Genomic DNA, 27727 nt, shown 5'->3' with positions numbered 1-27727 from the left:
GACCCACCCCATGAGGAAAAGTTCTGTGACCGCCCCCGCCCCAAAGAAGAGGAAGAGGCCAGGGGCTTTGTCACTGTCATTTAATGTTAATCGAGGCAGAGAATATTTGATCACAGACTCGTTCTCCACGCGTTACAGTTTGTTAAGGGGCAAAGTGGTGTCCCCCACCGCCTCCCCAGGCCCCCCCAGCTGCAAATATTTTGTCACAAATATTTCCAATCCGCTTTCAGTGACCCTTTTGTTCACCTCTGAAACATCACAAAAATATCTCCATGTGGCCTTTTTGTACCAAAAAATAAAATTAAATTAAAAAAACAACTTTGCTCCTTGAGCATGTTGGCAAGAAGAACCGTGGTGGGGGCCTTTCCCTTTCCAGAGTGCTGCTAAAGGCCCTCCCTCTCCCCCAATGTGCGTTTGTTGTGGTCACGGATGATGTATCTGGTAGGCCCAGATGCCATGTGGGGTGGAGGGAGGCCAAGAAGGGCAGCCCTCTCAGCCCCTCTCCAAAACGGGGAAAAGGACATTCCCTGCCAAGGGGACGGACTCACGGTTGCTGCCGTGCCTGGCAGCATCGGCAGGGAGGTGGCCCACACCAGCTGATCCCTTCCCCTGACTGTCACCCTCCCCCTTGGAGCCATTCAGCCAGGCAGAGTGCCCTCCGCCCTTGTGCGCAGGAGTGGACTGCTCACCCACACAGAGCTGCCATGGGAATGATGGCAGGGAGAGCAGGCAAGGCAGGTGGGGACCCTGGTCTGCTACAGAGTTTCCCACCCCAAACAAGGAGTGTGCATGTAAAGGGAAGGGGAGACCAAGTGCCCAGCCTGCATGGCCCCTTCCTGGTGGGCAGAGGAAGGCAGCCAAGAGGAGGGGGCTGGCCCAGTCCGACCCATAGTTTCCATGGGGAGGGGACCTCTCAGTAACAGTCATGTGCAGAGGGAAGGGCGTGGACCAGGTGATTGGGACAACGGAGGCCAATGGTTCCCTGGAGTGTCTGGAGAGGGGAGTGGGAGCACTCCAAATAAATAGAGAGCACGGGCGTCAAGCTAGGCCAATCCGAAAGACACGGCCCGCTTAGTGCCAACTAGACACACCATGCAAAGGGATAAATTAGGTTTCACGTATTTTTAAATTAATGACTTCTTAAGCCTACAGTACTGTACGTGGAGACCCAACTAACGGAGTGAGACTATGGGGCTACGATGGGTAGAGAGCGCCTCCCACCCCATGGAGCTTCCTTTCCTGGTGGTTATGGCAGGGGAGAGGGGGGGGAGAACAGAGGAGTGCCAACCACCTCCCACCACCCACCCCTGCTTCTCAAACCTCAGTAGATGTAGAGGCGGTCAGAGATGGCAGCGGGCATGTGGGTCATGACCTGCATGCGCAGCCACCAGTAGTAGTCCATGGGATGGTAGCGGGTGTAGGGGGTGATGGAAGTGAGCGCATGGGTGATGCTGTCGATGACGGGCGAGGTGTCGGAGGAGCCGCTGTTGCAGTACGACTCCATCTTGGCAATCTGCTCATCGAAGTACTTCCGCCCGTAGTCCCGCCGGACAATCTCAGGCAGCTCATCCCACATCTTGTCAGCGATGGCCTTGATCCGCTCAGGGCTATAGAGGCTGGTGCCAGCGATGAAGTTCCCAGGCTCCACGATGCAGACCTTCACATCATGGGGGCGCATCTCATAGCGCAGGCAGTCAGAGAAGGCCTCCACCCCAAACTTGGTGATGCAGTAGGGTGAGCGGGCTGGGTTAGCCATCCGCCCCATCATGCTGCTGATGTTGACCACGCGGCCTGGGTGGCAGAGAAGGGAGGTCAGAGGGGCCACCCTCCCCCAGCAGGGCCATCCCCCTGAACAGAGCCTTGCTCCAAAGTCCCAGAATAGGGTGCAGCCTGAGATATACCTTTTGCTGTGAACCTCAGGCACGATGATTCAGGGACTGGTGGGAGGGGTGGACAGTGGAGCTGTGCCTGGCCCACCTTGCATGGCAGTGGGTGGGAGGGCTCCTGAAGGGGAAGAACTGTGGCAGGGGGCATGTCACGGGGTGGGTAGTGAAGCAAAATTCCTTGGCTCCTTCCCACTGCTGTTTGCCCCAGTTATGTGGGTCCCCCCACCAAAGCAAAGTCCCCTATTTCCTCAGGAACCCTCGGTGCAGGGGGTGGAAGGGGTCTTACCTTTGGCTCTGCGGATGAGAGGAAGGAAAGCCTTGGTGGTGCGGATTGTGCCCCACAGGTTCACTTCAGCCACCTCCTTGTAGGTGTCCATGCTGGTGAATTCGACTTCCCCAAAGGTGGAGATCCCAGCATTGTTCACCAGGCCCCAGAGCCCTATGAGGATGAGGCAGTCATTGCTGTGATTTCCATCCACTCCCAGAACAAGCAGGTTTGGCCCTGGGGGGAGCTCCTCAGAAGGGTTTCCCCTCCGCACTGAAGGCTTGAGATGTGCTGGAGGGCACACACAGACTTTAGGGAGGGGAGGAGGGGTTGTGAGGCCCCCTCCCCACTGAGTGGCCCACCTCCTGCCCCCTCTTCTCCACCCCCATGGTGCCTTCCTCTCCTCCCCCACCTACCAGTCTCGGTGTCCTTCAGGGTGGACGTCATGTAATCTACGGCACGCCCCACGTCGTCGCTATCACAAACGTTGAGCTGGACGGTCCTCATCCGGTCACTCTTCATGTTGTCCAGGTCCTTGGAGCCCCCTCGGCCTTGTTCCTGCCAAGGCACAGTTCTCATTTCAGCACCAGCAGCCCATGGGAGGCAGCAGACACACACCTTCCCAGGAGAGTAGTAGATGGGAGTTCCAGGTGTGCTTGACTGCAGCTCCCATCAGCCTAGCCCTTGGTAAGAGAGACTGGCTGTCCTGGGGACTCCTCCCAACTCTTAAGGTTCCATGACAATGGGCCGGGGAGGAGGGGTTGTGAGGCCCCGTCCCCACTGAGTTGCCTGTCCCTCACCTAATGGCTTGAGGCCTTCTCTTCCCATGACAGCATCCCCACCACTCAATGTCCCCTTTGGTTGTCCCACGCCAAGCACTGCTCTGGGCTGTGAAGGAAGGTAGGATCTCTTGGGAATGGTGCCAGAGCCACGTGGGCCTAGTGCAAACCCCGTGGCAGCACAGTAAGAACTGCTCAGATTTTTCAGTTTGCACAATTTTTCAGTCCTCCTGAACACCGGCTGCTACTACGGATCTCAGTTTTGGTTCAGCTTCTTGGTTTTGTTTTAAACACTGCTTTTCAATTTCTAATGTTGTATACTGTCCTTGGATTTCAGGGAGAGATTAATGCTACAGACATGTTTTAAATGAATCAGTAGGTCTCCTGAGGCTTGTGGGTTGACTGGGACACATAAGGAATGTGGGGTGAGCTTGCTCGGGAACAACTTTAGCCAGATACCCCCAATTTGGGGGGAGGGGAGGTACCATCTTGCACCTTTGGGCAGCAGCCACCAGGTGGAGCCAAACCTTGAAAGAACCTCTTCCTCTGAGACAAGGCTGGGGGGGGTTCCCAGGAGGGGAGAGGTCCTTTTGTGAGAGGGGAGTGTTGGGTATGGATGTCAAACAGGGCCCCCACTTACCAGTTGCCTTCCCAGCCCTGCTCCAGTAAGGCCAATTACTCAAGCAGACTGCCTCCCTTAACACATGCTTGCTCTTGCCTGGAGTCAAGGGAGCAAAGAGACCCCAGGAGGAGGCACATGGGTTTCCCTCTGTGGCCAAAGCAGTGGCCCTGTGACAGCCCCCCTGCCCTGGGCCACCCCTCCTGTCTCTGGCTTGTGTGTGTGCTGAGGGGGGAGGTTGGCACTGAAGACCACACACCTTCAGGAGGCATCCAGCGTAGATGATGAAGCCCCTCTCATGGAGGTGCTTAGCTAGGGCAAAGCCAAAGCCGGAGTCACAGCCGGTGATCAGGACGGCCCGCTCTCCAATCTGGAAGAGGAAGAAAGCACACGTCAAGGGCTGGGAAAGGGGGCGAGGAGGAGGAGTGGGCCCCCTCTCCTGCCCCACCACATTTCAAATGCTCCCAGTGCCTTCCCTGCGGGGGCTGCTTTCCTCTTCCTGACCCTCCTCCCTGTGACTCACCCTCCACACTACTCCTGGAAAGTTGGGGGCCTCAGGCTGCCCCAGACCCAAGAGAGCTATCAGCTCCACTCACCTCTTCCACTTCCGTCCCATAGGAACGCCGGCCCTGCAGGCTGACCGAGGTGGCAGAGAAGCAGAACTGCAGAGGGGGCCTGCAGAGGGGCCAGAGAGAGAGAAAATTGTTAAGAACAGTGGCCCCCCCCCATGTTCTGGGAATGAAGAAAGCCCTCAAAGCTCAGCTCTCTCACCCCCCCACCTTCCACAAAGACCCAGTTGGGGAGGGGACAGGACAGGCAGCCATTTCCATCACTTCCAGCTCCCCCACCCACCCACGGCTGTTGGAACATGCCTCAAGTTCACCCACTGTGTCATGCCACCTTTGTAGGCTATTCCCAGCAGAGTAATCCCATTAAGATTATGACAGGCACCACTGGCCTCCATGTGCCTATGCACCCATTTTTGTGGGAGGAAACCCCATAAGGCTGGGCAGCTCCCAAGCCCTCAAAGACCCCAAGTCCCCCACCCATGGTGCTATTGTTAACTGGTGTAGGAGAGCACTCCAGGTGAGTTGGGGGAAGGACATCCTCTCTTTTCCACCCCACACACAAAGGTGCCACCCACCCAGATCCTTTTGTGGGGTTCCCATGACTTTGCAGGGCTGAGACAGCTTCCAGGGAGGCCCCCCACCCCAAATCTAGAGAGGGGGTGCCTGCCACCATTTGGCCCCCTTCTACAAGCTGCCCCCACATCTTCCAGGCTCTGCAATTAAAGAGGGTTTTGCATGATCAGGCCTGGATGGCCTGCTTCTGGCCAGAGCCCTTCACTCCCCCCCCCCCCGCCGTATTCCCAGGTTCTTTTGGGGAGGGATAATGAACCTGCCTCTACTTTCTTTCCCCAGGGGACCATGGGAAGGGGCCCCATTCTGCACCTGGGAACAAGTGAGGCACTTCTATGGATCCTGCCTAGGCCAGTGGGGTCTCAAGAGGAGGGTGCAGGCTTGCAGAAACAAGGGTACCATAGGCCTTTCCTGCCCTTTTGCACAGAGAGGCTTTATGGGCCACCATAAAGCAATTGACAGCCCAGCAGGAGGTGAAAGGCCCTTCCTCTCCCTCCTTCCCTTCAGGTTGGGGGTCTGGGGCTGCTACATAGGAAGTGCCCCCCCCCCCAACTGCAGTGTTTGTCTACTCTTTTGCAAAAGCAAGTTCTAGGTTGGGGTGGGGCAGGATTGCCCATCCATAAATGGTAAGAGGAGTTTTGGAGGATTCCCCCTTGCCCAACACCTAAAGGGGGGGTCTACTGGAGGTGTCAGCCCAAGAGGGGAGGGGAGCCCAGCACCACACAGGATGAGGGAGGGCTCTGTAGGGCTCCCCTGGGCAAAGCCCCCTCCCTTCCCTTCCCCATGGGGGGGGCTCTCAGAAATACCCCCAAAAGACCCCTCCCTTCCTCCTTGAATGTTCTTGTTGTTATTAATATAGAGAGAGAGCTGTAAAGTTTGCCCAAAGAGTCAAATAAAATAAGAAATAACAAATAAAAACTTGCCAAGCGGCATATAATCGAAAACCTAACTATATTTTACGTGATTTTATATTATATTTTATTGTATATATTTTACGTGATTTTATATTATATTTTATTGTATATTTTTACGTGATTTTATATTATATTTTATTGTATATTTTTACGTGATTTTATATATAGATGTCTTAATTGTTTGAATTTTATAATAATTGTATAGGTTTTATCTGTGAGCCACTTGGGTCCCTCCAGGGAGAAAGGCGGGATATAAATGAAACAAACAAACAACATTACATGATCAAATACCTCTAAAATAATACGAACTAGTATACAACAAAGACAAAATAAGCACCAGAATAGTGACTTACCGGAGGCCAGCCACAGCAGCCGCATCCTTGCAGCGTGGGGCTTGAAGGGCCAGCTGGACCAGAGGCCGGGAGACACGGGTGGCCGCTAAGAGGGTCGCCATGGGGGGCCACAGTCAGGGGAGGGTTCCTCTTTGTCCTCTGCTTTCTTTCTCCTCCTTCTTCCTTTTCTTCCTCCCCTCTGGACTCTGCAAGAGAAAGGCCACCAGAGCCCTCCTTTATTTGCTCTGGGCACCCACAATGGCCTCCTCCCTCCCTCCGGCCTCCTTGCAGGCTGTTTGGCCATAAAACGCAGGGTCCAAAGGAGGGACGCCACATGGACACCCACCCCACCCCAGACAGCATGGCTTCCTCTTCTTAGCCAGGGATGGGGGGAGGTTTAAAGCAGGAGGGGGAGGGGGAACCTGAGGGTCCCCTACCTGTCTGGGAATAAACAAGAGTCAGCCAAGAACATCTCTATTTCCCACAGGTGTAGTTGCAGCCCCTCCCACACACACACACACACACACACACACACACACACACACAGGTAAGTGGCAAGGTCAATGGAGGGGGAATAAAAACCTCTTTATGTGGCCCAGATGGGAGGGGTGGCTGTCATGAGCCAAAGAGTTGGGTGCCTTGCCCAGGAAAGCCCCAAACAAGGGCTGGCACCGGTCCTCACAAAGGGCGAGGGAATCCTGGGTGGACCACTGACCTCCTGGAGTGGGCCCATGCATTTGGAGCCACCAGCCCCAGGGAGCATGGCTGGGATCTGGAGCCCCCTTGTCCTGAGTGGGACCCCATGGCAGGCCTCAGGGAGCCACTCAAAGCCTTTCTCAGAAGAGGCACCAATGATGGGCCTGATGCTCCTAGTAAAGGGGTCTCCTCCCCTCCAGAGAGGCCCACCAGACCACCCCACCCCAAAAGAGGAAGCCCCTACCAGCAGCAACCAGCCCAAGGAGCCAGGATGAAGGAAGGCGGCCTTCTTCCCCTCGGGACTCTGAGCCCCCCATAAAAGTCCTTATCAGACAGTGACCCTCTGCCCCTCCGCTCTTATCTCCCATTAAGGTCTTCCAACTTGGGGGGGGGGGTATCTCTTAGCAGCTGCCCTGTCTGCTGCCCAAGTGTGAAGAAGCCTTTCATGGCCCCCCTCCGCCTGTGGCTGCCTTTTATCTACCATCCCCATGAAGCATCATCATCATCATCATCATCATCCACCAGATACAGGTCAAAGTTTTTGGAGGAAGTGGGTTGCTTACACAATGAGGACAAAAAAGATCATGGGAAGGCGAATGACAAACAAGCTATTTGAGGACCCCCCCCCGCGCATGCGCACACACACACTTCCAGGGCGAAGGCCAAGGGTGGGCTTTCCAGAGGGAGAGAAGTGCCCACCTTTGGTCTGGCCAAAGGCAGGTCAAAGGGGCAAGTTGACTCAGGGCTCTGGCGGCCAAGGCTGTTGATCCTCAGACGGAGAGGGAAGGAGAGGGGCCTGCCCATCTCTCCCCTTGCCCTTTAAACCCCGCCGCAGGCTCAAGGGGGAATGCTCCCAAGCTGGCCTCCTGGGCCAGGGCCTGCTGTCGGATGGCACGGACCCTCAGGGGCACTCCCAGCATCCTCTCTGCATGCCCCCCACATCCCTCCTCATTGGGGAAGAGCACAGGGCCAGCATCAGGGGAGGAGGAGGAGGAGGAGGAGGAGGAGGAGGCAAAGGGGCAAAGGGCCAGGTGCCACAGGAAAAGGCCCAGCTCCATCCATGGAAATGCCCCTCAGCCTGGAGGGGAAACATGGCCGTAAGGGGCAAAGGCAGAGCCAAGAGGCCCTAAAAGCCTGGCTCCTGGGCCGGCAAGGGCTTCATGGAGGCCCATCAAGCCTCTTCTCTGTGCAAAAGGGCAGGAAAGGTCAGGCTGGCAAGGGCCATGGCAGGGGCGCCCAGCTGAGTGGTCCATGCTGGTGGTGGGCAAAGGGGGGAGGCGATGGGGCCCATGCCCCTCGCCCCTCTCTGTGTGCCAACCCACCAGGAGTCGAAAGGGACCCTCCTCCCCGCAGGCCATGGGTCTCAGGCGCAGGGCCCCCTTGGCCCAGCCTTCCCTCCGGCGCAGGGAGCAGGGCGGCCAAGGCCAAGCGGGAGCCAGGGAGGGAGCGGGGGCTGGTCTGTCTTGGGGTGACTCTGGGGCTCCTGGAGCGCCGTGGTTTCGGATGGGGCGCCGCTTGCAGGCTTTGCTTTGTGCCAACCTTGCAGCGCTCTCTAAAGAAGGGCTGGAGAGGGCAGGGAAGCGGGCAGAGGGGCAAGGCGAGCAAGGCGCCATTTTGGGAAGGGCCGGCCGCCCTTGGGCCGGAGAGGAGCCCCGCGAGGGAGGGAGGAAGCCCGGGAGCCTAGGAAACTCAGGGCCGGCTCCAGACCCTCTTCCTCCTCCTCCTGCTGCTGCTGCTGCTGCCCTGCAGCGACTCTCCGTCCCCCGGACAGAGGGCATCCAGGCTCCGCGGCAGGGCCTCCGAGGGAAGCCCAGGGCCTAGAGAACGAAGCGCTCCTCCTGGGGGGAAGGAGGGCGCCGGGGGAGAGCCTCTGGGAGGGACCCAGGCGAAAGAGCCAGCGAGCGAGCGAGCGAGGGAAGGAAAGGGGGCCTCGCTCCCGGCCCTGTCCTCCGCCGTCCCCGGGCGCCTGCCTTCCTTCCTTACCTTCCCTGCGGAGCCTCCTCTGCCCTCCTTCCTTCCTTCCCTCCCTCCTCGTTTCCCGGCCGGCGCGGCCTCCGGGGCCTCCTTCCTCCTCCTCCTCCTCCTCCTCCAATTCCTTTCCTCCCCTCCCTCTTTCCCGCGGCGGCGGCGGCGGCGGAAGTGATGTCAGGCGCCAGGCCCCTCCTCCTGCTCCTCCCCCTCCTACTTCCGGCGGAGCGTGGGGTCGGCGGCTGCCAGGCGAGATGCGTCGGGCCTTGGCTGCGGGCGCCCTCCTGCTCCTGCTCCCCTTCTTCTCCTTCTTCCTGCCGGGGCTCTCAGCGCCTCTTTCGGGGGGCGGCGGCCCGGCCTTCCTCCTGCTCCTGCTCCCGCTCCTGCTCCCGATGGTCCTCCTCGTCGCGGGCCGGAGCCCCCCTCGCCTCCTCGGCCTCGCCCTCGCCCCCCGCTCAGTGAGTAGCAGCCAGCCAGGCAGAGAAGGCAGGCAGGAGGGAGCCATCGCCGTCGCCGTCGCCGTCGCCGGCGGGAGGACGGTTCACGGAGTGGAACCCGAGGGAGGGAGGGAGGGAGCCCTGGAGCCCGCTCCGCCCGCCCTCCTGCCCTTCGGACCCGGCCGCGGAGGAGGGAGAGAGGGAGGGATCGACCAAAGGCCCCTGGGAATGGAGCCTCCAGCAGCAGCAGCAGCAGCAGCAGCAGGAGGAGGAGGGAGAGGAGGGCTCCAGGGCTGCCTTGAGCGGAAGGATGAGAAGGGTGGCCCTTTCTGAGCCAGGGATGGAGGCACGGCGGTAGCAACAAGGCCTCTTGCCCAGCTCTCCTCAAGGATTGAGGCCGGGAACAAGGACAGGGGTCGCCCTTCTCTCCCCCGGGATCCAGGCTCAGCAGCAGCAGCCGCAGCCACAGGCCGAGAGCCCCCTTGAGACTCCCTGGGAGGAAGCTTTGCTGGGCCTCCGTCTCCTTCCCCAGATGCCCAGGTTGAGCAAGAAGGCTGAGGGAGTCCCCTTCCCTTCGGCTCAATCTGGGGCCTTCCGTGGGGGCAAAAGTCCAAGGAAGTAGGCTTCAGTCCACAGAAGCTCACGCTGCCACCTTCTTCCCTTCCGTTAGTCAAGCCCTCTCTAGAGCTAACTCCAGAGACTGACAGGGCTAGACCACTCAAGCATCATCATCATCATCATGATGTTTCTTACCCAGCTCTCCCCAGGGACAGAGGCACAGCAATAGCCACAACAACAACAGCAGCAGCAGCAGCAGCAATGCTCCTTACCCAGCTCTTATTGCTATTGCTTACCCACCCATTTCCACAGATTGAGGCAGTGGGCAACAACAATTCACAGTTCAAACAACACCCCGTTTAAAAGGAGAAGTAACACAAGCACAGGTTAAAACAATCCACCTTTAAAAGGCACAACCCCAACCCCCTTCTCCTGCCGCCACGCAGGAGCTCACCCCCAGCAGGTCACTCCAGCTCCACAGCAACAGCCCAAGACATGCACAGCAGCATTTCAAACACACACCTCAATAGCAGGAGCGGAAGGAGGCTCATTCCCCAGCCGTTTTGGGCTTTGGTGCGATCTGGGCAGGGGCTCTGCTAGGCAAGATGGTTCCCCCTCTCCAACACACACACACACACACACACACACCCTTCCTCTGTGGAGGAGTGCTAGGCCAGCATCCCCTGGAGAGTTCTGGAGGCAGCCAGGCGGACTCCCATCCGGGAAGCAGCCATAAAACGCCCCAGGAGAGAAGGAGGATGGGGGCAGAGGGTCCGCGCTGGAGCCCCCCTTCAGGAACCCAGGCAGGGACATCTGGGAAAGAAATGAAACTGGTTGTAATTCTGTTGTGTGATTCATAGATGCATTAATCGGACCAATTAAATATGATTGAAAGCTCAGCTGCCTTGTAATTGCTTCACCAATAAGATTCAAGCTCCGTGATTCTGCTTCCAAATCATTGGGGGCACAGTTGGTTTCCAGGAAGCCTGGAGGGTGTGTGGGGGCACACAGAGGGGCATATTTGGCCCCAGGACCTTGCTGTGTTACACACACTTCAATCACTCTCTCTGAGTGCATTTACACCTGCAAAAGCCATGCAGTGGTAGCGGGGGATTGAAGAAGCCCAGGCTGCAGTGGGGGGAGAAGATTGTGCCCTGAATGAAAACACTGGGGAGGGGGGGCTCCCTTAATGGAGCTGGGTGGTTTAATTATTGGAACATATTCTTTAATGCCTTTATTAAATTGCATCTCCTAACCTACTTACTTCAGGGAAGGCAGCTGGATCCTGTAAGACCTTTTTGCAACTCCCTCCGGAGAGAAGGGGCCAAGCCCCACCGGCGCTTCCCTTCTCTCCAAAGGGAGATCCAAGCCGAGGAGACGAGGGCTGGGCGCAACCCTTCCCTTCCCGGCTTCGTTCTCCTCCCCATGTGGGCTGAGCAGTGAAGGAGGAGGGGAAGGGAGGCGCGGGACTTTTGTCCCAAATGGTGGTGTGCGCACGCATGCGCCATCACTGGGGACCATCTGGATTCTCCAACATATTTGGTTATCCGACTATAAGCCGGCCCGTTTATGTCGGATAATCCAGACTCTACTGTACTGCTTGGAAGGTGATGGTAGCAAACAATCATCCACTATGGAATCACATTACAATGCATGCTGATTTCTTTGCAATCCACATTTCCCATCACTTCCACAGAGAGGGGACTGGAGGCAGCCTTTGCAACTTGAAAGAGGGCTGGGGTGTCTGTGACACCTGGGGGCATATACCAACACCACCTTGCTGCTTGGGTGAGTCTCTTCCCCACAACTTGCCTTAGAGGCGAGTGAAGTGTGCATGGGACCATAGAGTTGGAAGGGGTCCCCAAAGGCCATCCAGCCCAACCAGGGCCAATGCAGAATCTTCAGATCCATCATCCCCTGCAGGAGGGAGCAGTCCAGCCTCTTTCAGAAGAGAAGGAGACCTCACCGCCTCTTTTGGTTAAACTGCTCTCACTGTCAAGAAGGTCCTTCTAAAGCTGGACCAAAACAACTCTCCTGTAACCTCACACTGTTAGACCAGTTTCTCCCCTCTGGGGCAGCCCTTGGGAGATTTAAAGAGGGCAACCCCCTTAGTCTTCACCAAGCTGAACATATCCAGGGCCACAATCCTCTGCAGAGCCCTGCTGAAAAGGCTTCTTGTCCTGTTGGGCCCTTGGACCCCTCTGCTGGGCAGACATATGTCCTCCGTGCCACATCCCAGGACTTGGTCTCCCAGCAGGTGAAGGGCTCAGGTCTGGTTAGAGCAGGGGTGCTGCATGTGTAAGCATGATGTGGCCCTGGCCCACAGTTTGGGCAGTTTTAAAGTGAGATTGAACAATGGATGGCCATACTGAGCTTCCAGGTCCAGGAGCAATCTGTCTCTGAGGCAATAGGGTCCTCAGCAGGATCCTCTCACTGGGAACCGCCTAGGAGAGTGGTCTGGGCCGGACAGCCCTTGACCTTTGGATTCCGCTTCAGGCCTCTGCACCACCAGGCTCTCAGAGAGCTAAACTCCAAAGAATTTGACCAGCTGGTGGTGGTTGGTGGAAGGACAGGATTTGGGGAGCAAACCAACAAAGCCCTTCTGGTAGCCGGTTGAGGCTCTCTGGGATTCTGCCAGGGCAGCCAGGCTTTCTTAGGGCACAGCTGGTCTTCCCTCTCTCAGCCAGGGCTGCTTTCCTCCAGAGGTGCCATGCTTAGGCCAGAGGGCGGGTTTTCTTCAATCTTGCGCTTCTTGGTCGTCTCTGGTTGGCTGCTTGGTTGGTCAGCTCACAGATTTCCATCCCTCCCAAAGAAGAGGCAGAGGTGGCAACTCAAATGTGCAAACAGCCCAAACCAGTTGAGCAAGACCAGTGCAAACCCTCCCACAGAGAGGGGCCCGCTCTGATGATGATGCTCCCACATCACAGAAAAAGAGAGAGATGGGCATGGCATGTTCCCATCTGCCCACAGGCCAGGCCCAGCCTCCCCAATTCCAAAAGTCACAGTCAGATGGTCGGTCCCAGGTTGCAAAACGAGCTGCACACGCAGGGCTGTTCTGCGCTGTATTTGCACATGGCACATAGGTGTGCCCTGGGCTTCTATCTGTGTGTGGCACAAGAGTGCACACGGGGTGCTGTGCATGGATGCGTGTGGCACATTTGGTGCCTTGGCTTGGTCCTGTAGTGTTGCATGGCACAGTTCACATGCACATGCTGTGCCACAGGCACTTGGGGTCTCAACCCAAAAGTGAGAGGGAGGAGGTGAACGCTGAGAATCTGGGTTTCCCAGTGTTCCTGAAGTCAGAACCTCAAAGTCTTTGTGCTGCCTCCCCATTGGCCCTCCTCCCTGCATGCCACATGCCAGCACTGCCTGGGTGGCATAGGGTGCTATGGGGAGAACTGCACAGGGAGGAGGGTTGTGCCAAGGCCTGGCCTTTTGGGATGGGGGCGAATGGCTGGCCTGAGCTGCAAAATAGCCTTCTCTTTTGCCCAGGAAAAGGGCAGCCATTCAGCCCCCAGACCCCGTTTCCAAGGCAGGATGCCTCCAGAAGAGTTCTGCCCACCACGACTCCTGGCCAGGAACCTGCATTAGCCCCCTTTTAACGCTGTCCAGGTTGGCAGCCATCCCTAACACTTTGTGGCAGGAAGTTCCACAGTTTCACTTTGCACTGAGTGGAAGGGGCATTCCTTTTCTCAGTCCCGAGTCCCCCTCCATTCAGCTTCACTGGGTTCTGAGGGAGAAAGAAACACCAGACCTCCTGGGCCAGGTATCCCCAGTTGTCAAAGCCTATTGTCCTCAACGCTAGGCCCAGTTGTGGGGAGATTGTGAGGTTCTGACGCCTGCCCATCTGGGAGGGCACCTATTGTCTGCTTGGCTCACTCTCTTTCAAGCGGTCCTGGATTTCCGTCACCTTTCTTCCTTCTTTTCTCTGCTCCTGCAGGTGGGTGAGAAGGCCGTGCTGGTCACCGGCTGTGACAAAGGCTTTGGCCATGCCTTGGCCCGGCACCTCCATGCCAAGGGCTTCACCGTCTTTGCTGGCTGCTTGCTCAAGGTGAAAGGGAAGGGATGGTAGGAGGAGGGTCCTGGGCTGCCATGGGGGGACCCCACCAGCAACCATGGTTGGCCTCCCTGCTGGCCCTCCTGGCAAAGGGTGGCCTGGGCTTGCCAGAGAGTAACTGGACCCTCAGAAACAAAGAGGAGGGCAGGCTTTTGCCTGATCCAGGAGGAAGCAGCCGTCTGTACTCCCCCCGCATGGGAAGGGCACAAGTGAGCGGGGTTGGGGTGGGTGGTCTCCCTTCTCCGGGTGGGGCCTTTTTCTTCTGCTGGGCTGAGATAGTTTGCAGGAAGCGAAGGGCAGGTCCCCTGCAGCCCCTCCAGAACATTCCAGCCCAGAGGCACAGAGGTCAGACCGGGTTGGGGAGGCCCCCTTTTCTCTGCTGCGATGGCCTATGGATGGGGTCTTTTGGGGGGGAGGTTGGTCTTATACCTTGTTCTGACCATCCTCTGAGATGGGGGCAGTACCCCTCTGGAGCACCCAGAGGTCACCACCACCGTGGCTACCATGAGGGCCAGCTGGGGCCTTTTACCCTGCTCCTCCTCCTCTCTCTGTGCCGGAGGGCAAGGGCCAGGCGAGGTGACCAGCTGGAGGAGAAGCAGAGGGCAATCCGTCCATGGTGCTGCTCCTCAGCTGACCCAGGGCAGGAGGACAAATGAGCCGCTTTGGGCTGGGGCCAGGGCCAGAATGTTTCCACCCTGGCGGAAGCTCAGCAGACTCCTTGCCAAGAGCCTGCCTCATGTGCCACTGTCGCCACTGCCAGGCCCCTTTTCCATGCAGACTGGGGAGGGGGGGAACTGACGCAGTGTGAGTGCGTAGGGGGATCACGACCCCCCCTAGGAGGAGGGGGCTGCCAGGCCACTTCAGGTCATGGCTCCAGCCACTGACACCCCAGACAGCCTTCCCCACCCCTCTTCGAGCAAAAGCAGGGTGGGCTGGGGATGGTTCTGCCCTTAGACGAAAGGTCCCAGTGGAAAGGAAGGGTCATTGTTCTAAATTTGTCTATATTAGCGCTTTGTGCTTTTATCCCATAGTAGGACAGAATGCATTTGGAATAATGAAAGGTTACTTTTGGGTCAGGTACCACCTGGAGGGCAGGGGAGTGGAAATCTGGGCTCTTGAAGAAAGACTTCGCCTGTGCCCCTTCCTCCTCTCCTTCCTTCCATGAACACCAGGAATTGCCACCCCAGCCATAGGGCACTGAATCTCTCTTTCAGAGCATCAGTGCAACCTTTTCCTGCGCTCGGCCACCCCACCACATCTGGCCACGACAACCATGTGATGGGGCAGACATGGTGCCCTTGTGAGAGGTCATGGGTCTGCGCTGTGCTTTTCAGCAGGCGTTTCCTCATGGTCATGGGTGTATCTGTGATGGGGTGCAGTCCCACAGACGTTGCCACATGCCTCCCTGCCTGAAAAGGATGGCTATTACTCCCTGTGTGGCATCCCTCTGGTGCCATTTGTCTTTATGATGTCTCCTAAAAAGGAAGCATGGATGATCCTGCTCAAGAAGGGCTCCTTGGCCAGACAGAGAGGCAGGCAGGCGGACACCCGCCCTCCACACTGTCAGACTGCCGTCGTTTCTGAGACCTTGCCTGAGGTGTGGCTCTAGGGCAGGTAGGCAGCCTCTGGACACTCTCGAACTGCAAATCCCAGAAGCCACAGCTTCTGGGCAAGGGGCAAGAGTGATGGGAGCTGAAGTCCAACCACCTCTGGAGCCTCCTTGTTTGAGTCTCTCCTTTTGAAGTCAAAAAGAACAGAAGGCAGTGTCTGTTGTGGGGGGTCTGCAGGTGCCCACCCCAGCAATGGAAGCACATTTGCCAGCCTGGCTGTGGGCATAAATATGTCTGGAGGGGACCTCTGGAGATGGCAGGCCTGGGGGCCCTGTCCTGGTACCTGTAGGAAGAGAAGGCTCCAAGATAGTTGGGGGCTCCATTCTGTGGGGAGGGACTTGGAAGTGTCTCTGGGTGGGCACTAGAATTCTGAACTACAGATCTCAGAGGAGGTGCCCATGACCATTCCAGGGGATGAAACTGGTCTGTGCGAAGCCCTGGTTGCTTGTCCTCCAGGGGACATCATCTACCCATCCTCCCACGAGCTCTCTGGAGGGCCAAAGGAACCCTTGTGTGGGTCTGGGAGGGAGAGGATGGTGCTCTGTGGCCGAGGGGATCAGTGAGCCCACACTTTCCTTGGCCAGGACCGAGGCGGGGAGGGTGCCAGGGAGCTGGCCAGCCTGGGGTCCGAGCGCCTGTGCATCCTCCAGCTGGACGTGTGCCGCCAGGAGGAGGTGGATCGTGCCCTGAGATTCGTGAGGGAAAACCTGAAGGACCCTGGCCAAGGTGAGTCCCCACCTGTGAATGGAGGCCCATCCCAGGACCAGGCCTCTCTCTGCCCCCCCATCCGATGGCTGCAGAGCCAGGGCCCCCCACCCATAGCTCCTCCTCCCATTGCCCCAGGAGAGCCCACCTGGCCAGACTGAGGTTGCCCCTCTGAGGCTGAGGCAAAGGGCAAGTGGTGCCCCAAAGGTGGGCAGGATGTCTGGTCCCTGGCAGAGGAAGGGGCACCTTTGAACCCCCTCCCCACCACTGGGCTGCCAATGTGGGCCGAGAGACAGACCCAGGGAGGACAAGGGCAACTTAGCTTTGCCAGGGCACTCCAGTGGGCAGAGCCGTGGGCTGCCGGGAGACGTGCTGTATGGGCCTGCACCCGGACTGCTGCCGGGAGAGCTCCCATCCTCCCCTGGAGGGATGAGACTGGCTGGGAGGAGGGTGGCAGGGCAGAGCAGGGCATGACCTAACCGCCAGGCCAGAGCTGAGGGGAGCAAAGAGGCTGCAGTGGTGGTGGTAGTGACCCTACCTGGGCCAAAGGGACCTTGAAATGGCAGTACATGCTCTGGTAACCTCTCATTTGAATTTCTGTAATGCGCTCAACATGGGGCAACCCTTGTACCAAACTCGGAAGCTTCAATTAGTACGAAACATGGCTGCCAGATTGGTCACCGGTCGTTCCAGGTTTGACCACATAACACCAATCTTAAAAGATCTTCACTGGCTGCCTATTTGCTTCTGAGCACAATACAAGGTGTTGGTAATTACCTATAAAGCCCTACATGGCTTGGGCCCGAGTTACTTGAAGGACCACATCTCCCCATATAATCCACCCCGCACTCTCAGAACAACCAGGAAGAACTTGCTCAAAGTCCCTACTTCGGGAAATGTTACTACTTCTCAGAGGGCCTTTTCAGTAACGGCCCCCAAGCATTGGAATAGTCTTCCCGAGGAGCTCTGTCTCATTAGCTCCCTTGAACTGTTTAAAAAGAGATTTAAAACCTTTCTCTTTAACCAAGCATTCCCCCATGTACACTGAAGTTATGTTCGATCCCCTTCTCCCTCTCACTTACATACACCTATGAATTGGATTTTAATTGTATATTGTAATTAATGTAATGTGGTTTTAATTTTATGTTGTTTTAATAATTTTACTATGTACGCCGCTTTGATCACTGTGGAAAAGCGGTATAGAAATAATTTTTTTTATTATTATTATTAGTGGTTTTGGGGGCAGGTGGGCAAGCAGGAGTGTGAGAAAGAGAGAGAAGCCAAAGTGGACTGAGCTGAGACCTGGGGAAGAAGGGTCCCTGGCGCTCCCACCTGAGCCCACCTCAGGGCCTCCCCTGGCCTTGCCACTGGAAAGGGAGGCAGAGAGGGAGATGGGGGGCTTCTCTTGGGAGAGGCAGGGGAGCTCCCCCCGTATTGCCCCTTGAAAGAGAAGGGAAGGCTGTGGGGTGGCAGAGCCCAGGGATGCCTGGATGGACCGATGGATTATGGGGGTGCAGCAGCAGCCTTTTCTGATCAGTGTGTGCTCAGCGTGGGAGGGGGGTGCCTCTCCCAAAGGGGCTCAGTGTGGTGCTCATTTTGAGCATGTGGGGGGTCTTGGTGGGTGGGAGGAGGAGGAGGCTAAACCCCCACCTTTGGACAGTGGCTCAGCCCCAGCCGTCCACTTCAGGGGTGGAACAAGTGGGGTGTGCATGTGAGGAGTCCATGGAAAGTGGGGAAGCTGGGAAGGAGAGCCTGTGAGATAGTAGCTTACCCAAGACAGACTGACCTCTCCGACCGTGGGGTCCTTCTCCCACAAGACCCCAGTTTCTATGAGGACAGAGCCGTTGGGCTGGGACTGGCTTGCCAAAGAGGGCAGCTGGTGGCATGGACCACTTGCAGGTCTACCTTTGGTGGAGGTCTGGCTGATAGCCTCACGGAACCCCCACCTGTGTGCCAGAGGGTCCTCTCCGTTGGGCCCTTCAGAATCAGGAGGTGAAGGAGGTCTGGGGGTCCTGGGGAGGGGATGGCCATGCCTCCCCCAGACTGAGGGGGTCTCTCCTCCTTGGCCCGGCAGGTCTGTGGGGCTTGGTGAACAATGCTGGCGTGGCCTCTTTTGGGAACGTGGAATTCACCAGCCTGGAGAGGTACCAGCAAGTGGCTGAGGTCAACCTGTGGGGGGCCGTCCGAGTGACCAAGGCCTTCCTGCCCCTCATCCGCAAGGCCAGAGGTATGCAGGGGTAGGTGGGTGGGGGGCAATAGGGACCATCCAGAGGCCTCTAGGGTGCCCTCCTGTGCCCCACTGGATAGGGTAGGATGCTGATTGGACCAGAGGGGCCTCTCCACCCCAATTGTCCAAGACCTCTCTCCAGAACACCTCTCTCCAGAGGTGATATGATAGCCCTGTTTAAATATTTGAAGGGATGCCATATTGAGGAGGGAGCAAACTTGTTTTCAGCTGCTCTAGAGACTAAGACCCGGAGCAATGGATGCAAGCTGCAGGAAAAGAGATTCCACCTCAACATTAGGAGGAGCTTCCTGACAGTAAGGGCTGTCCGAAGGTGGAACACACTCCCTTGGAGTATAGTGGAGTCTCCCTCCTTAGAGGTCTTTAAGCAGAGGCTGGATGGCCATCTGTCGGGGATGCTTTGATTTGGATTTCCTGCATGGCAGGGGGTTGGACTGGATGGCCCTTGCAGTCTCTTCCAACTCTATGATTTTATGTTTCCAGTGAAGTGAGGAGGAGTGCCTTCTGAGCATGCACAAAGTCCCTATCTTTAGCTGCATCTAGACTTAAGGAGGAAAGGCTCCCACGGAAGTCGCTGCCCACCAAGCCCTCGGCCACCTTCTCCCTCTGAGGAAGCTAGCCCCAGGGAAGGTGGCACCCCAATTCTGGGATATCACCCCCCCCAGGTGATCAAGAAACCCTGAGAACAACCCCTTCTCTGCTCTGTCCATTCTTCTTCAGGTCGGGTGGTCAATGTGACCAGCATGTTGGGCCGAGTGGCCAGCCCTCTGCGCTCCTCCTACTGTATCTCTAAGTTTGGACTAGAGGCCTTCACTGACTGCCTGCGCCAGGAGATGTACCCCTGGGGTGTCTCTGTGGTGGCCATCGAGCCGAGCAACTTCATCGCAGCCACCGGCATCCTAACTGCGCATGGTGTGGAGGCAGCGGCCCAGCAGATGTGGGGCGAGGCAGGCGAGAGCGTCCGTGCCGACTACGGAGGGCAGACCTACTTCCAGCGGCAGGTGGACCAGATGAAGGCCTTTGTCCACAGCGGCCTGAGGGACATCTCCCCTGTTCTGGAGGACATCACAGACGCCCTCAGTGCCCGCTTCCCCTATGCCCGCTACAACCCCATGGAGGCCCACTGGTGGGTGCGGCTGCAGGCCGTGACCCACCTGCCCACCATGCTGACTGACTGGCTATACGTCAAGTAGCCCTTCTGAGGAGGCAGAAAGGTCGCACTTGGAGGCCCTAAACGCCCCTACAAGCCTCCAGGACATCTCCCACACCGTTTTTCCAAACTGGGCATTGGGCAGAGAATTTGGGCCCACAGAAATATCCCTTGGGGAGGGCTCCTTTGTCTCTGAGGAGATGGATGTCCCAATCCCACAGGGCTGGGAAAGGACAGTAAGAGGACTCTTCCAATGGGTTGAAAGCATCAGCCAGTTTCACCTTCACACGGGTCACACTCTCATGCTGATAAGAATAAAGAAACAGCTTTCAGATTCTGAACCTTCTGCCCCTGATAGTTTGAGTGTTGTCTGAGGACAGCAAAAGAGAGAAAGAAAGAGGAGGAAGAGACAGAGGGAGGAGATAAGTAGCCCGATAGCCCTGGGGAAGGGAGACTGGGGTCCAGAGAAAGAGCTCATTGAGAGAAGGAGAAGATCTTTAGCAGAAAAGATCTGGGCAGAAAAGAGGAGAAAGTAGACCTGTGAGATTGAGAGGGAGAGAAAGAGAGGGGAAACGTTGCAAGAGAAAGCCAGGACCCTTTGGGGCTGATAGGATAAACCTCCACCAAGGGCAGGCAGAGACCCAATGCCCACTCCCACCCCTGGACCCCAGATCAGGCATGCCACAATGCTCCTTGCCACCACTTGAGTGACCGCAGGAGGAAGGTCAGCAGGGCCACCAAGGAGAACAGCAGCTTCCCAACCTTTTCCTTCTGGGGCAGATCAAGCTGCAGGAGAGGAGTGTGATGGAGGCCATGGGGACTCTGCCCAGAGCCAGAGCATTGGGCCACGGTCCTGGGAGGCGCAAGCCCTCTCTCGACGGGGCTGGAGATCTGGGGGGACAGGCAAAGCCCCTTCCCACCCGTTCCCTTTCCTCCCAAAGGAGAACTGGATGGAAACTGGGCTGGGGTTCAAGGTGTGTCTCAGCCATAAAGCATTAAACGGGCAGCACATGGCGGTGTATGTGTATGAGGCTGGTTCCTTCCTCTTCCTCCTCCTGATGGCTTCTTCTGGAGTTCTGGGGCCAGCCATCTTCCTTGGCTCTGGGCTCTGGAAGGGTCCTGCTGCCCCCTGCTGGCACTCCTGGGCGGCATAACTGGGGTGGCTCCTGCAAATCTTGCTGGGCACTAGTTGGGTTGGCATCCTGGGCACAACCCTATCTGCCTCACCCTCTGGTCTGATGCTAGGATTGCTCCGCAAAGAGCCAGGCGGCACATATCCATGTATGTGTGGTTAGCAAGCCTTCCTGTGCTTGCTAACATTGGCTTTGCATCAGGAACGAGCTTTAGCACCATGCTTGTGCCACCCCCAGAAGGCCCATGCCAAGCATAACAGAAAATGGGGTACCATTGCAAGGGGTGCCCCTTTTCCCTTAACGCTTGGCTCCACCTGCCTTGAGATGAAGGATGGTCTCTGTGTGAGTCAGACACCCACATTTTGCATTTTAGACCCAGCCATGGACTATGTGAAGTGACAATGAGAACCTCCCTCTGAGCATGGAGAGATTGGGGTCAGGACAGAACCCACTGGACACCCCACTGGTCACTCCTCTCCAGGCTGAAAAGGAGCCATTGCAGTGAGGGCATCTGGTCACTCTGGGCGAGTGGGACTCCAGTGGTCTGGTGCCAGAGCAGGGCAGCATTCTGTGGTCAAAGTTTATGGCCGGCCGGCATTTTGAACTGGGTCCAGGTGCGACAGCTGTTTGGGTGCCTGTGAGGTTGTGGACTTCTTGTTACTAGACTCATTGATTGGCATGGAAAATGCATGCGTCACTTTGCTGTCCAAAGGTCACCCAAGGAGATGTGTGACTCCGTTCCCTCCACTCTTCCTCCTGCAAGGGCCATCTGCTGCTGAGCGATCTGGGGGCTGGGTTTGGCCAAAGACCATGGCTCCAGGGTCCGGCAGGAGCATCTGGCATAACTGTGGGCTTGTTTCCCCCGCAACACAGACACATGCCTGGTGCTGTCACTCTGAATTACAGGTCATGGCCATGTTGTGCTGCTGCATGTTGTTGTTGCTGAAGCTGCATCACCTGGCAAGATCCAACAACAGAGGACTTGTTGGGCTGATGAACAGTCTAATGACTCCATTTCAGTCGTAGGTGTGGCATCATCTTGCTATAAACAGCCTAAAACATCAGGTGTTGGGCTAATGTCAGCCTGAGGCACGTGTGTGTTTGTGTGCATGTCTGTGTACTCAGGCCCTGCTGCTGCTGGTGGCCATCACTGGCCAATTGCTCAGGCCACCTAAGCTTTGCCATGGACAGGGCATGGAAGGTGGGCAAAGGCCTCCATGTGCAGTAAGTCCAGAGAAGAGGCAGGAGAGGGTCCTCCCCGAAGCCTGCCTCAAAGAAGCCCCTTTGCTCATGGGTGCCTGCCTCCCCATCTCCCTGCAGAGGCTTGCAGCTGCCACCTTAGATCACCTTGGCACCTGGAAAGCGCAGGCAGGTAAAGAGATGTGCCAAGCATTCCTGGGCAAGGCCACAGCATGCTCCCTGTCCGATCAAGCTAAGAGGCATGGACTGATGGAGGCTGACCCCAGATGACGGCTCAGGGAGGCTGCAACCAGCAGCTGCTGCTTAGCGTCCGGTCTGAAGGATTGGCTTGCCCCGGTGCCACCTCGGTCAGCCTCCCCCAGACGCAAAATGGGCAATGGTGGGCACATTACCCCCCATCATTGTCCCCGCACAGAGAAACCCCTCTCCCCTGATGCTCCCTGTGCCCATGAGCAACGTCATTCTTTCTCTTTTGCCCATTGCTGGTCAGGACAAGGATACTCCTCAAGGTGTATGTGCACCTGGTGAGGGTAGCAGAGGCCATGTGCTCTGCCTCTGAGGTGAGAGGAATGGGGCTGAGCCAAGGGACTTCAGAGGAAGGAACCGGGCGGTAAGGGGACCCCAGTCCCTGGCTGCACTCCAGAAGTGGACGGGACCTTTTTGGAGTGAGAGGGCCGCACTGGAGGGATGTTGCCCACCAGCTAGGCCTTCCATGCGGTTGCCCCATCTTCTTCCTTTCAACATCACCTGACAGAAGAAGGCAACTTTGGAATGTTGTTCTTGTTGTTGTTGCTGTTGTGTGTCTTCACCTCCTTTCTGAGTTACAGCAACCCTAAGGCAAACCTATTGCGTGGTGTTCTTGGCAAGATTCGTTCAGAGGGTTTCCCCTTGCCTTCCCCTGAAGTTGACCAGGTCACCCATTGGATCTCCATGCCCATAGAATCATAGAGTTGGAAGAGACCGCAAGGGCCATCCAGTCCAACCCCCTGCCATGCAGGAAATCCAGATCAAAGCATCCCCGAAAGATGGCCATCCAGCTTCTGTTTGAAGACCTCCAAGGAGGGAGACTCCACTACACTCCAAGGAAGGAGTGTGTTCCACTGTCGAACAGCCCTTACTCTCAGGAAATTCCTCCTAATGTTGAGGTGGAATCTCTTTTCCTGCAGCTTGCATCCATTGCTCCGGGTCCTAGTCTCTGGAGCAGCAGAAAACAAGCTTGCTCCCTCCTCAATATGACATCCCTTCAAATATTTAAACAGGGCTATAGTATAACCTCTTAACCTTCTCTTCTCCAAGCAAAAGGGATTTTATTTCTCAGAGTACACTGGCTCTCAGTGTTGTCCCCCCCCCCCCCCCCAAACAGCACACTCCTTCCTTTGGACTTTGGGTGTGTTGCTTTGGGTGCAAGTGCTCTTGTGTCTGGCTGCATGTGGGGACAGACCCCTGCCTCCCCATCCTTTGACCCTCTGGCTAGCTTTCCTCTCCTGGGGGCCCTTTCCTGCATGCATTCCCACTTCACTGGATCCAGTAATGCCTAACTAGCTGGCTGTGAGCTTCTTCTCTGAGCATGTGCAGAACGCTTATCTAGCCAAACTCACCAGCTTAGAGGTGGCAGCACTTGCAGGGCCTCCAGACCAAGGAAGGCGCCTGGATCATGCCACAATTGGCAAAGCAAGGAGTGTGTGTTGTGTATACATGTGTGCATGTGTCACTTAGAGGAGTGGGGCTGCTTTGCCGATCTCCTGCCGGCTGAACGCTTTGTTTGGGCACTCCAGCCGCAGCAACCGAGATGTTTGAAGAAACAGGAAGATCCAGGGTCGCTCTGTTGGGCACAGAGCAAATCCAACAGCATCAGAAACCCACCAAACAGTGATACCTTTATTGGGACAATCAAAATACACAACATATGTGTTTCAAGCTTTGGAAGCTCCAGTGGCTTCTTCTTCTTCTTCATCAGGCAAAGTGTTACAAAGCAAACAGGGGGAGAGATGTTGGTCCTTTGTTCTCAGTTCAATGGTACCGAGGGGCATCCCTTGCAGGCTGGCACCTCCTGCTCCTCCTTCTGTCCTTGTGGCAAATGGAGATTGTCTCAAGGCCCAGGAAAGTTAACATCAGCAATAGCTTTCGGTGGGTTTTTCAGGCTCTGAGGCCATGTTCTAGGAGGGCTGGCTCCTGACTTAATCCCTAACCAAATCTTCTCTCTCTCTCTCTCTCTAGGACACTGGGATCTGAAGGTATAGTTTTGAATTTGCCAGCTGTTTATGTCACAACTGTCAGCATTACATCCAGTGGCTTCTATGCGGATGACGATTGACCAGGGATGAGATCAGTGCCAAAAGGGCATTGCTAGGATTTGGTCTGGAGGGTCAATGCAGGACTGGCCCCATGAGTTGCTCCTGCCCCTTAGGGACAGCACTGGGGCCAATCCCCCTCATGCCCAGAGGAGATCCACCATTGCCTTGCCCGGAGGAGGAGGAGGAGGAGGAGGAGGAGGCCGAGGCGACGGTGGGGCTCCTGGCCCAAAGTCAGCCTGGGTCCCCCAAAACCTCAGGTCCGATGCTGGCGCTTCTAGGACCCCAGGAAGGAGGCCATTGGGACCCTTTTGGCTCAGCCATCCTGGGTCCCTCTGAATCCTGGAGTTGGCTCCTTCTGCCATGCAGGACCCCTCCTGCGCCCAAGCCTTCCTCCCCGAGAAAGCAGCCTCCAAGGGACCATAGAGTTGGAAGGACGGTCCCCTGCCCAAAGCCCAGGAGGAGCAGGAGGCCCAGCCAAGTGGGGCGCCACTCCCGGAGCACAGGCCTCCTTCTCGGGCCCAGCGTCAGGGGAGAAGGGAGGGAAAGAAAGACTGAGGGGCCCGGCAGGAAGAGGTGGCAGGCGCTGCTTCCTGGCTTCCTCCGGAAGTGAGATATTCACGCGCCCTCCTTTCCCTTCCTCTTTCCCTCGCTGGCGGCGGCGGAAGTGAAGTCACAGGCCCCGCCTCTTCCTTTTACTTTCGGCCGAGCGTGAGGAGGAGGCGGGATGCCGGGGCGGACCGTTTGCGCCCTCTTGCGCCTGGAAGCGGCACTGCTGCTGTGGGCCTGGGGCTGGGGGCCGGCCTTTCTCTTCCTCTCGCTCCTCCTCTCGCTCCTCCTCCTCCTCCTCCTCCGCCGCCGCGTCCCTCGGGCGCCGCAGCCTCAGCCGCCCAGGCCCCTCCCCCTCTGTGAGTAGTAACCATGGCAGCCGCAAGCAACGGGGCCGCTAGGTTGAAGTGCGTAAGAGGAGGGAGGGAGGGAGGGAGGCGGAGCCAGGCCTGAAGGGCAGGGGCGGGGCCTCTGGGAGCAGTCAATCAGTGGTCCTGGGGGCGGGGCTCTGGGAATGGAGCCTCAGAGAGGAAAGAATAAGAGCAATAACAATAAAAGCTTGTGATCATTTCTTACTCAGCAGCAGCAGCAGCAGCAGCAGCAGCAGCAGGAGCAGGAGGAGGAGGATACCTTTACAATACAATAACAAGAGCAATCATGAGAATAGGAATCATGTTTCGTACCCAGGTCTCCCCATCCATGGGTTGAGAGAGGACACGGCAATGACAAGAATAAGAACCATGAGAGAGGCCTTGCAGCCCCTTTGGGACGCTCCCTAGACTCCGCTCTGCTTCCTCAGATGCGTTTGGAGGCAGTAATAACAATGACAACAGCAATAATAGTTCTTACCTCTCTCCATGCCGACAGGAAGGGTGCAGCAATCCTCATCCTCATCATCATCTGAAGTCGAAGGCTTTCATGGCTGGCATCCATGGTTTTTTGTGGGTTTTTCGGGTCCAACCCCCCACAAAACCCCATGATCCATCTCTCTCTAGGCATAGAGGCAGGGGACACCATTGATAATAACAACAATAACAATAACAACTCTCACCCCGCTCTCCTCCTGGATCCAGGCAGCAGGGCACATCAACAACAAGAGCAACAACATTAGTCATGACACGAAGTGGGAGGCTTTCAGGGCCGGCCTCCATGTTCCCGGAGGGAGGCCATGTCTTCCAGAAGGGCTTGTTCCTGGCCTTTCAGAGGAAGAGGCTGCCCTGGCGGGGCTTCTCTCCCAGTCTTTGCAAGGGACCTGCCTTGGGGAAGCAGCCTATGGACAATGGCGGGGAACTGGTCCTTTGGAAACCGGACTCTCTGCGTTTCAGTTTCCCTCTGATTTCCTGTTCACTTTGATCCCTTTGGGAACTGAATTTCTCTCTCTCTCTCTGTAGTAAGACAAATAAGAATTTGGGCTGCAATACCATTGGCACAAGCAGCGGCCGGAGTAGCGCGCGTGGCAGAGTTGGTGGCTCGAGCGGCGGCAGCGGTGGCGGACATGGCGGCAGCGGTGGCCCAGGTGGCAGTGGACTTTGGGCTGGAGGAGTAGCTGGAGGACCCGGCCAAGGTGAGTCCCCACCTGGCTCTGCACCTGTGCGCTGAGGCCCTTCCCAGGACCAGGCCTCTCTCTGCCAGCGCCCCCCATAGCTCCCCTGTGCCACTGCCCCAGGAGAGCCCTCCTGGCTGGGCTAGGCTGGGGCTGACCCTCTGGTGGCGCAGGGGTTCCATGCCTCTCCTGCAGCCACTCGCTCACAAACCACAAGGTTGTGAGTTCGATCCCAGCCAGGGCCTCAAGATCAACTCAGCCTGGCATCCCTTCGTAGGTTGGTAAAATGAGTCTCCAGCTTGTTGGGGGCAATTAGCTTACACTTTGTAAAGTGCGTAGGGAGTGCTTCAGTGCACTAATAAGCAGTATAGAAATGTACTTGCTATTGCTATTGAGGCAGAGTGGGCAAGTGGTGCCCCGAAGGTGGGCAGGATGCTTTGCCCTGACACTGCCCTCCCCGTCTTTGCCAGAGTCAGCTTGGGGCATCATTCAAAAAGAAGTGGAAGTGGAAGAGCTGAAGGCCGGAGAATGCAGAAAGAGGCCCAAGGGAAACGCAGAGGGTGCAAAGGGGTTTTGGCGCTCTGCCTGCATCTCTGTTTCATAGAAGGGCACCCTTCCTCGGCTCCCCAGAATCAGGATGGGGGCTCTTTTGCCTCCCCCCCCCCCCGGGCTGATGAGAGCCTTTGGCCCCAGAGTCATCTGCTCCATAGCCCTCCCATCGGTGCTGCATGGTCAGAAGGAGGAGGAGATGCCAGCCTGCAAGAGATGCCCCTCTATACCATCTGAACTGAGAACAAAGAGCAAAATGCAGGACTAACATCTTCAGTTTTTCCCTCCTGTATGGTTTGTAACATCTTGCCTGATGAAGAAGAAGCCACTGGAGCTTCCAAAGCTTGAAACACATATGTTGTGTATTTTGATTGTCCCAATAAAGGTATCACTGTTTGGTGGGTTTCTGATGCTGTTGGATTTGCTCTGTGCCCAACAGAGCGACCCTGGATCTTCCTGTTTCTTCAAACATCTCGGTTGCTGCGGCTGGAGTGCCCAAACAAAGCGTTCAGCCGGCAGGAGATCGGCAAAGCAGCCCCACTCCTCTAAGTGACACATGCACACATGTATACACAACACACACTCCTTGCTTTGCCAATTGTGGCATGATCCAGGCGCCTTCCTTGGTCTGGAGGCCCTGCAAGTGCTGCCACCTCTAAGCTGGTGAGTTTGGCTAGATAAGCGTTCTGCACATGCTCAGAGAAGAAGCTCACAGCCAGCTAGTTAGGCATTACTGGATCCAGTGAAGTGGGAATGCATGCAGGAAAGGGCCCCCAGGAGAGGAAAGCTAGCCAGAGGGTCAAAGGATGGGGAGGCAGGGGTCTGTCCCCACATGCAGCCAGACACAAGAGCACTTGCACCCAAAGCAACACACCCAAAGTCCAAAGGAAGGAGTGTGCTGTTTGGGGGGGGGGGGGGACAACACTGAGAGCCAGTGTACTCTGAGAAATAAAATCCCTTTTGCTTGGAGAAGAGAAGGTTAAGAGGTTATACTATAGCCCTGTTTAAATATTTGAAGGGATGTCATATTGAGGAGGGAGCAAGCTTGTTTTCTGCTGCTCCAGAGACTAGGACCCGGAGCAATGGATGCAAGCTGCAGGAA

At 56.7% G+C, this 27727-nt stretch overlaps 2 protein-coding genes across 4 annotated transcripts in view; one reads left to right on the top strand and one right to left on the bottom strand.

The window, feature by feature from the left end:
- Positions 1 to 64: 64 nt before the first annotated feature.
- Positions 65 to 27727, bottom strand: part of LOC149317815 (D-beta-hydroxybutyrate dehydrogenase, mitochondrial-like) — a 381124-nt gene continuing 353461 nt past the window's right edge. Inside the window, exons 1-7 of one of the 3 annotated variants that reach the window (XM_089508531.1) lie at positions 8614 to 8695; positions 5956 to 6140; positions 4146 to 4224; positions 3809 to 3919; positions 2568 to 2709; positions 2173 to 2325; positions 65 to 1791 (exon numbers count right to left, since the gene is read on the bottom strand). In XM_089508531.1, the coding sequence (XP_089364657.1) occupies positions 1322 to 1791; positions 2173 to 2325; positions 2568 to 2709; positions 3809 to 3919; positions 4146 to 4224; positions 5956 to 6056 (1056 nt within the window). In that variant the 5' untranslated portion in view covers positions 6057 to 6140; positions 8614 to 8695 and the 3' untranslated portion in view covers positions 65 to 1321. Of the gene's footprint in view, positions 1792 to 2172; positions 2326 to 2567; positions 2710 to 3808; positions 3920 to 4145; positions 4225 to 5955; positions 6141 to 7329; positions 7595 to 8613; positions 8696 to 27727 lie in introns of those variants that run through there. The other 2 variants (XM_089508533.1, XM_089508532.1) reach the window with 2 other exon arrangements.
- On the top strand, positions 8831 to 19701 carry LOC149317827 (D-beta-hydroxybutyrate dehydrogenase, mitochondrial-like). The gene is made up of 5 exons (XM_089508530.1): positions 8831 to 9056; positions 13534 to 13644; positions 15845 to 15986; positions 18040 to 18192; positions 18931 to 19701. Exons 1-5 carry the CDS (start codon positions 8853 to 8855, stop codon positions 19401 to 19403), a joined length of 1083 nt encoding a protein of 360 aa, XP_089364656.1. The 5' UTR covers positions 8831 to 8852; the 3' UTR covers positions 19404 to 19701.

Source organism: Sceloporus occidentalis, unplaced genomic scaffold (assembly GCF_023333645.1).
Source record: "Sceloporus occidentalis isolate IW3139 unplaced genomic scaffold, rSceOcc1.0.p SCAF_2, whole genome shotgun sequence".
Lineage (NCBI taxonomy): Eukaryota > Metazoa > Chordata > Lepidosauria > Squamata > Phrynosomatidae > Sceloporus > Sceloporus occidentalis.
The sequence above is the reverse complement of the archived record's forward strand: the minus strand, read 5'-3'. Positions and strand labels throughout refer to the sequence as shown.

Coding starts and splice junctions, on each gene's coding strand:
- LOC149317827 (XM_089508530.1), top strand. CDS start 8,853: ATGCGTCGGGCCTTGGCTGCGGGCGCCCTCCTGCTCCTGCTCCCCTTC. Junction 13,645..15,844: donor TTGCTGGCTGCTTGCTCAAG/GTGAAAGGGAAG, acceptor TTCCTTGGCCAG/GACCGAGGCGGGGAGGGTGC. Junction 18,193..18,930: donor CCTCATCCGCAAGGCCAGAG/GTATGCAGGGGT, acceptor ATTCTTCTTCAG/GTCGGGTGGTCAATGTGACC.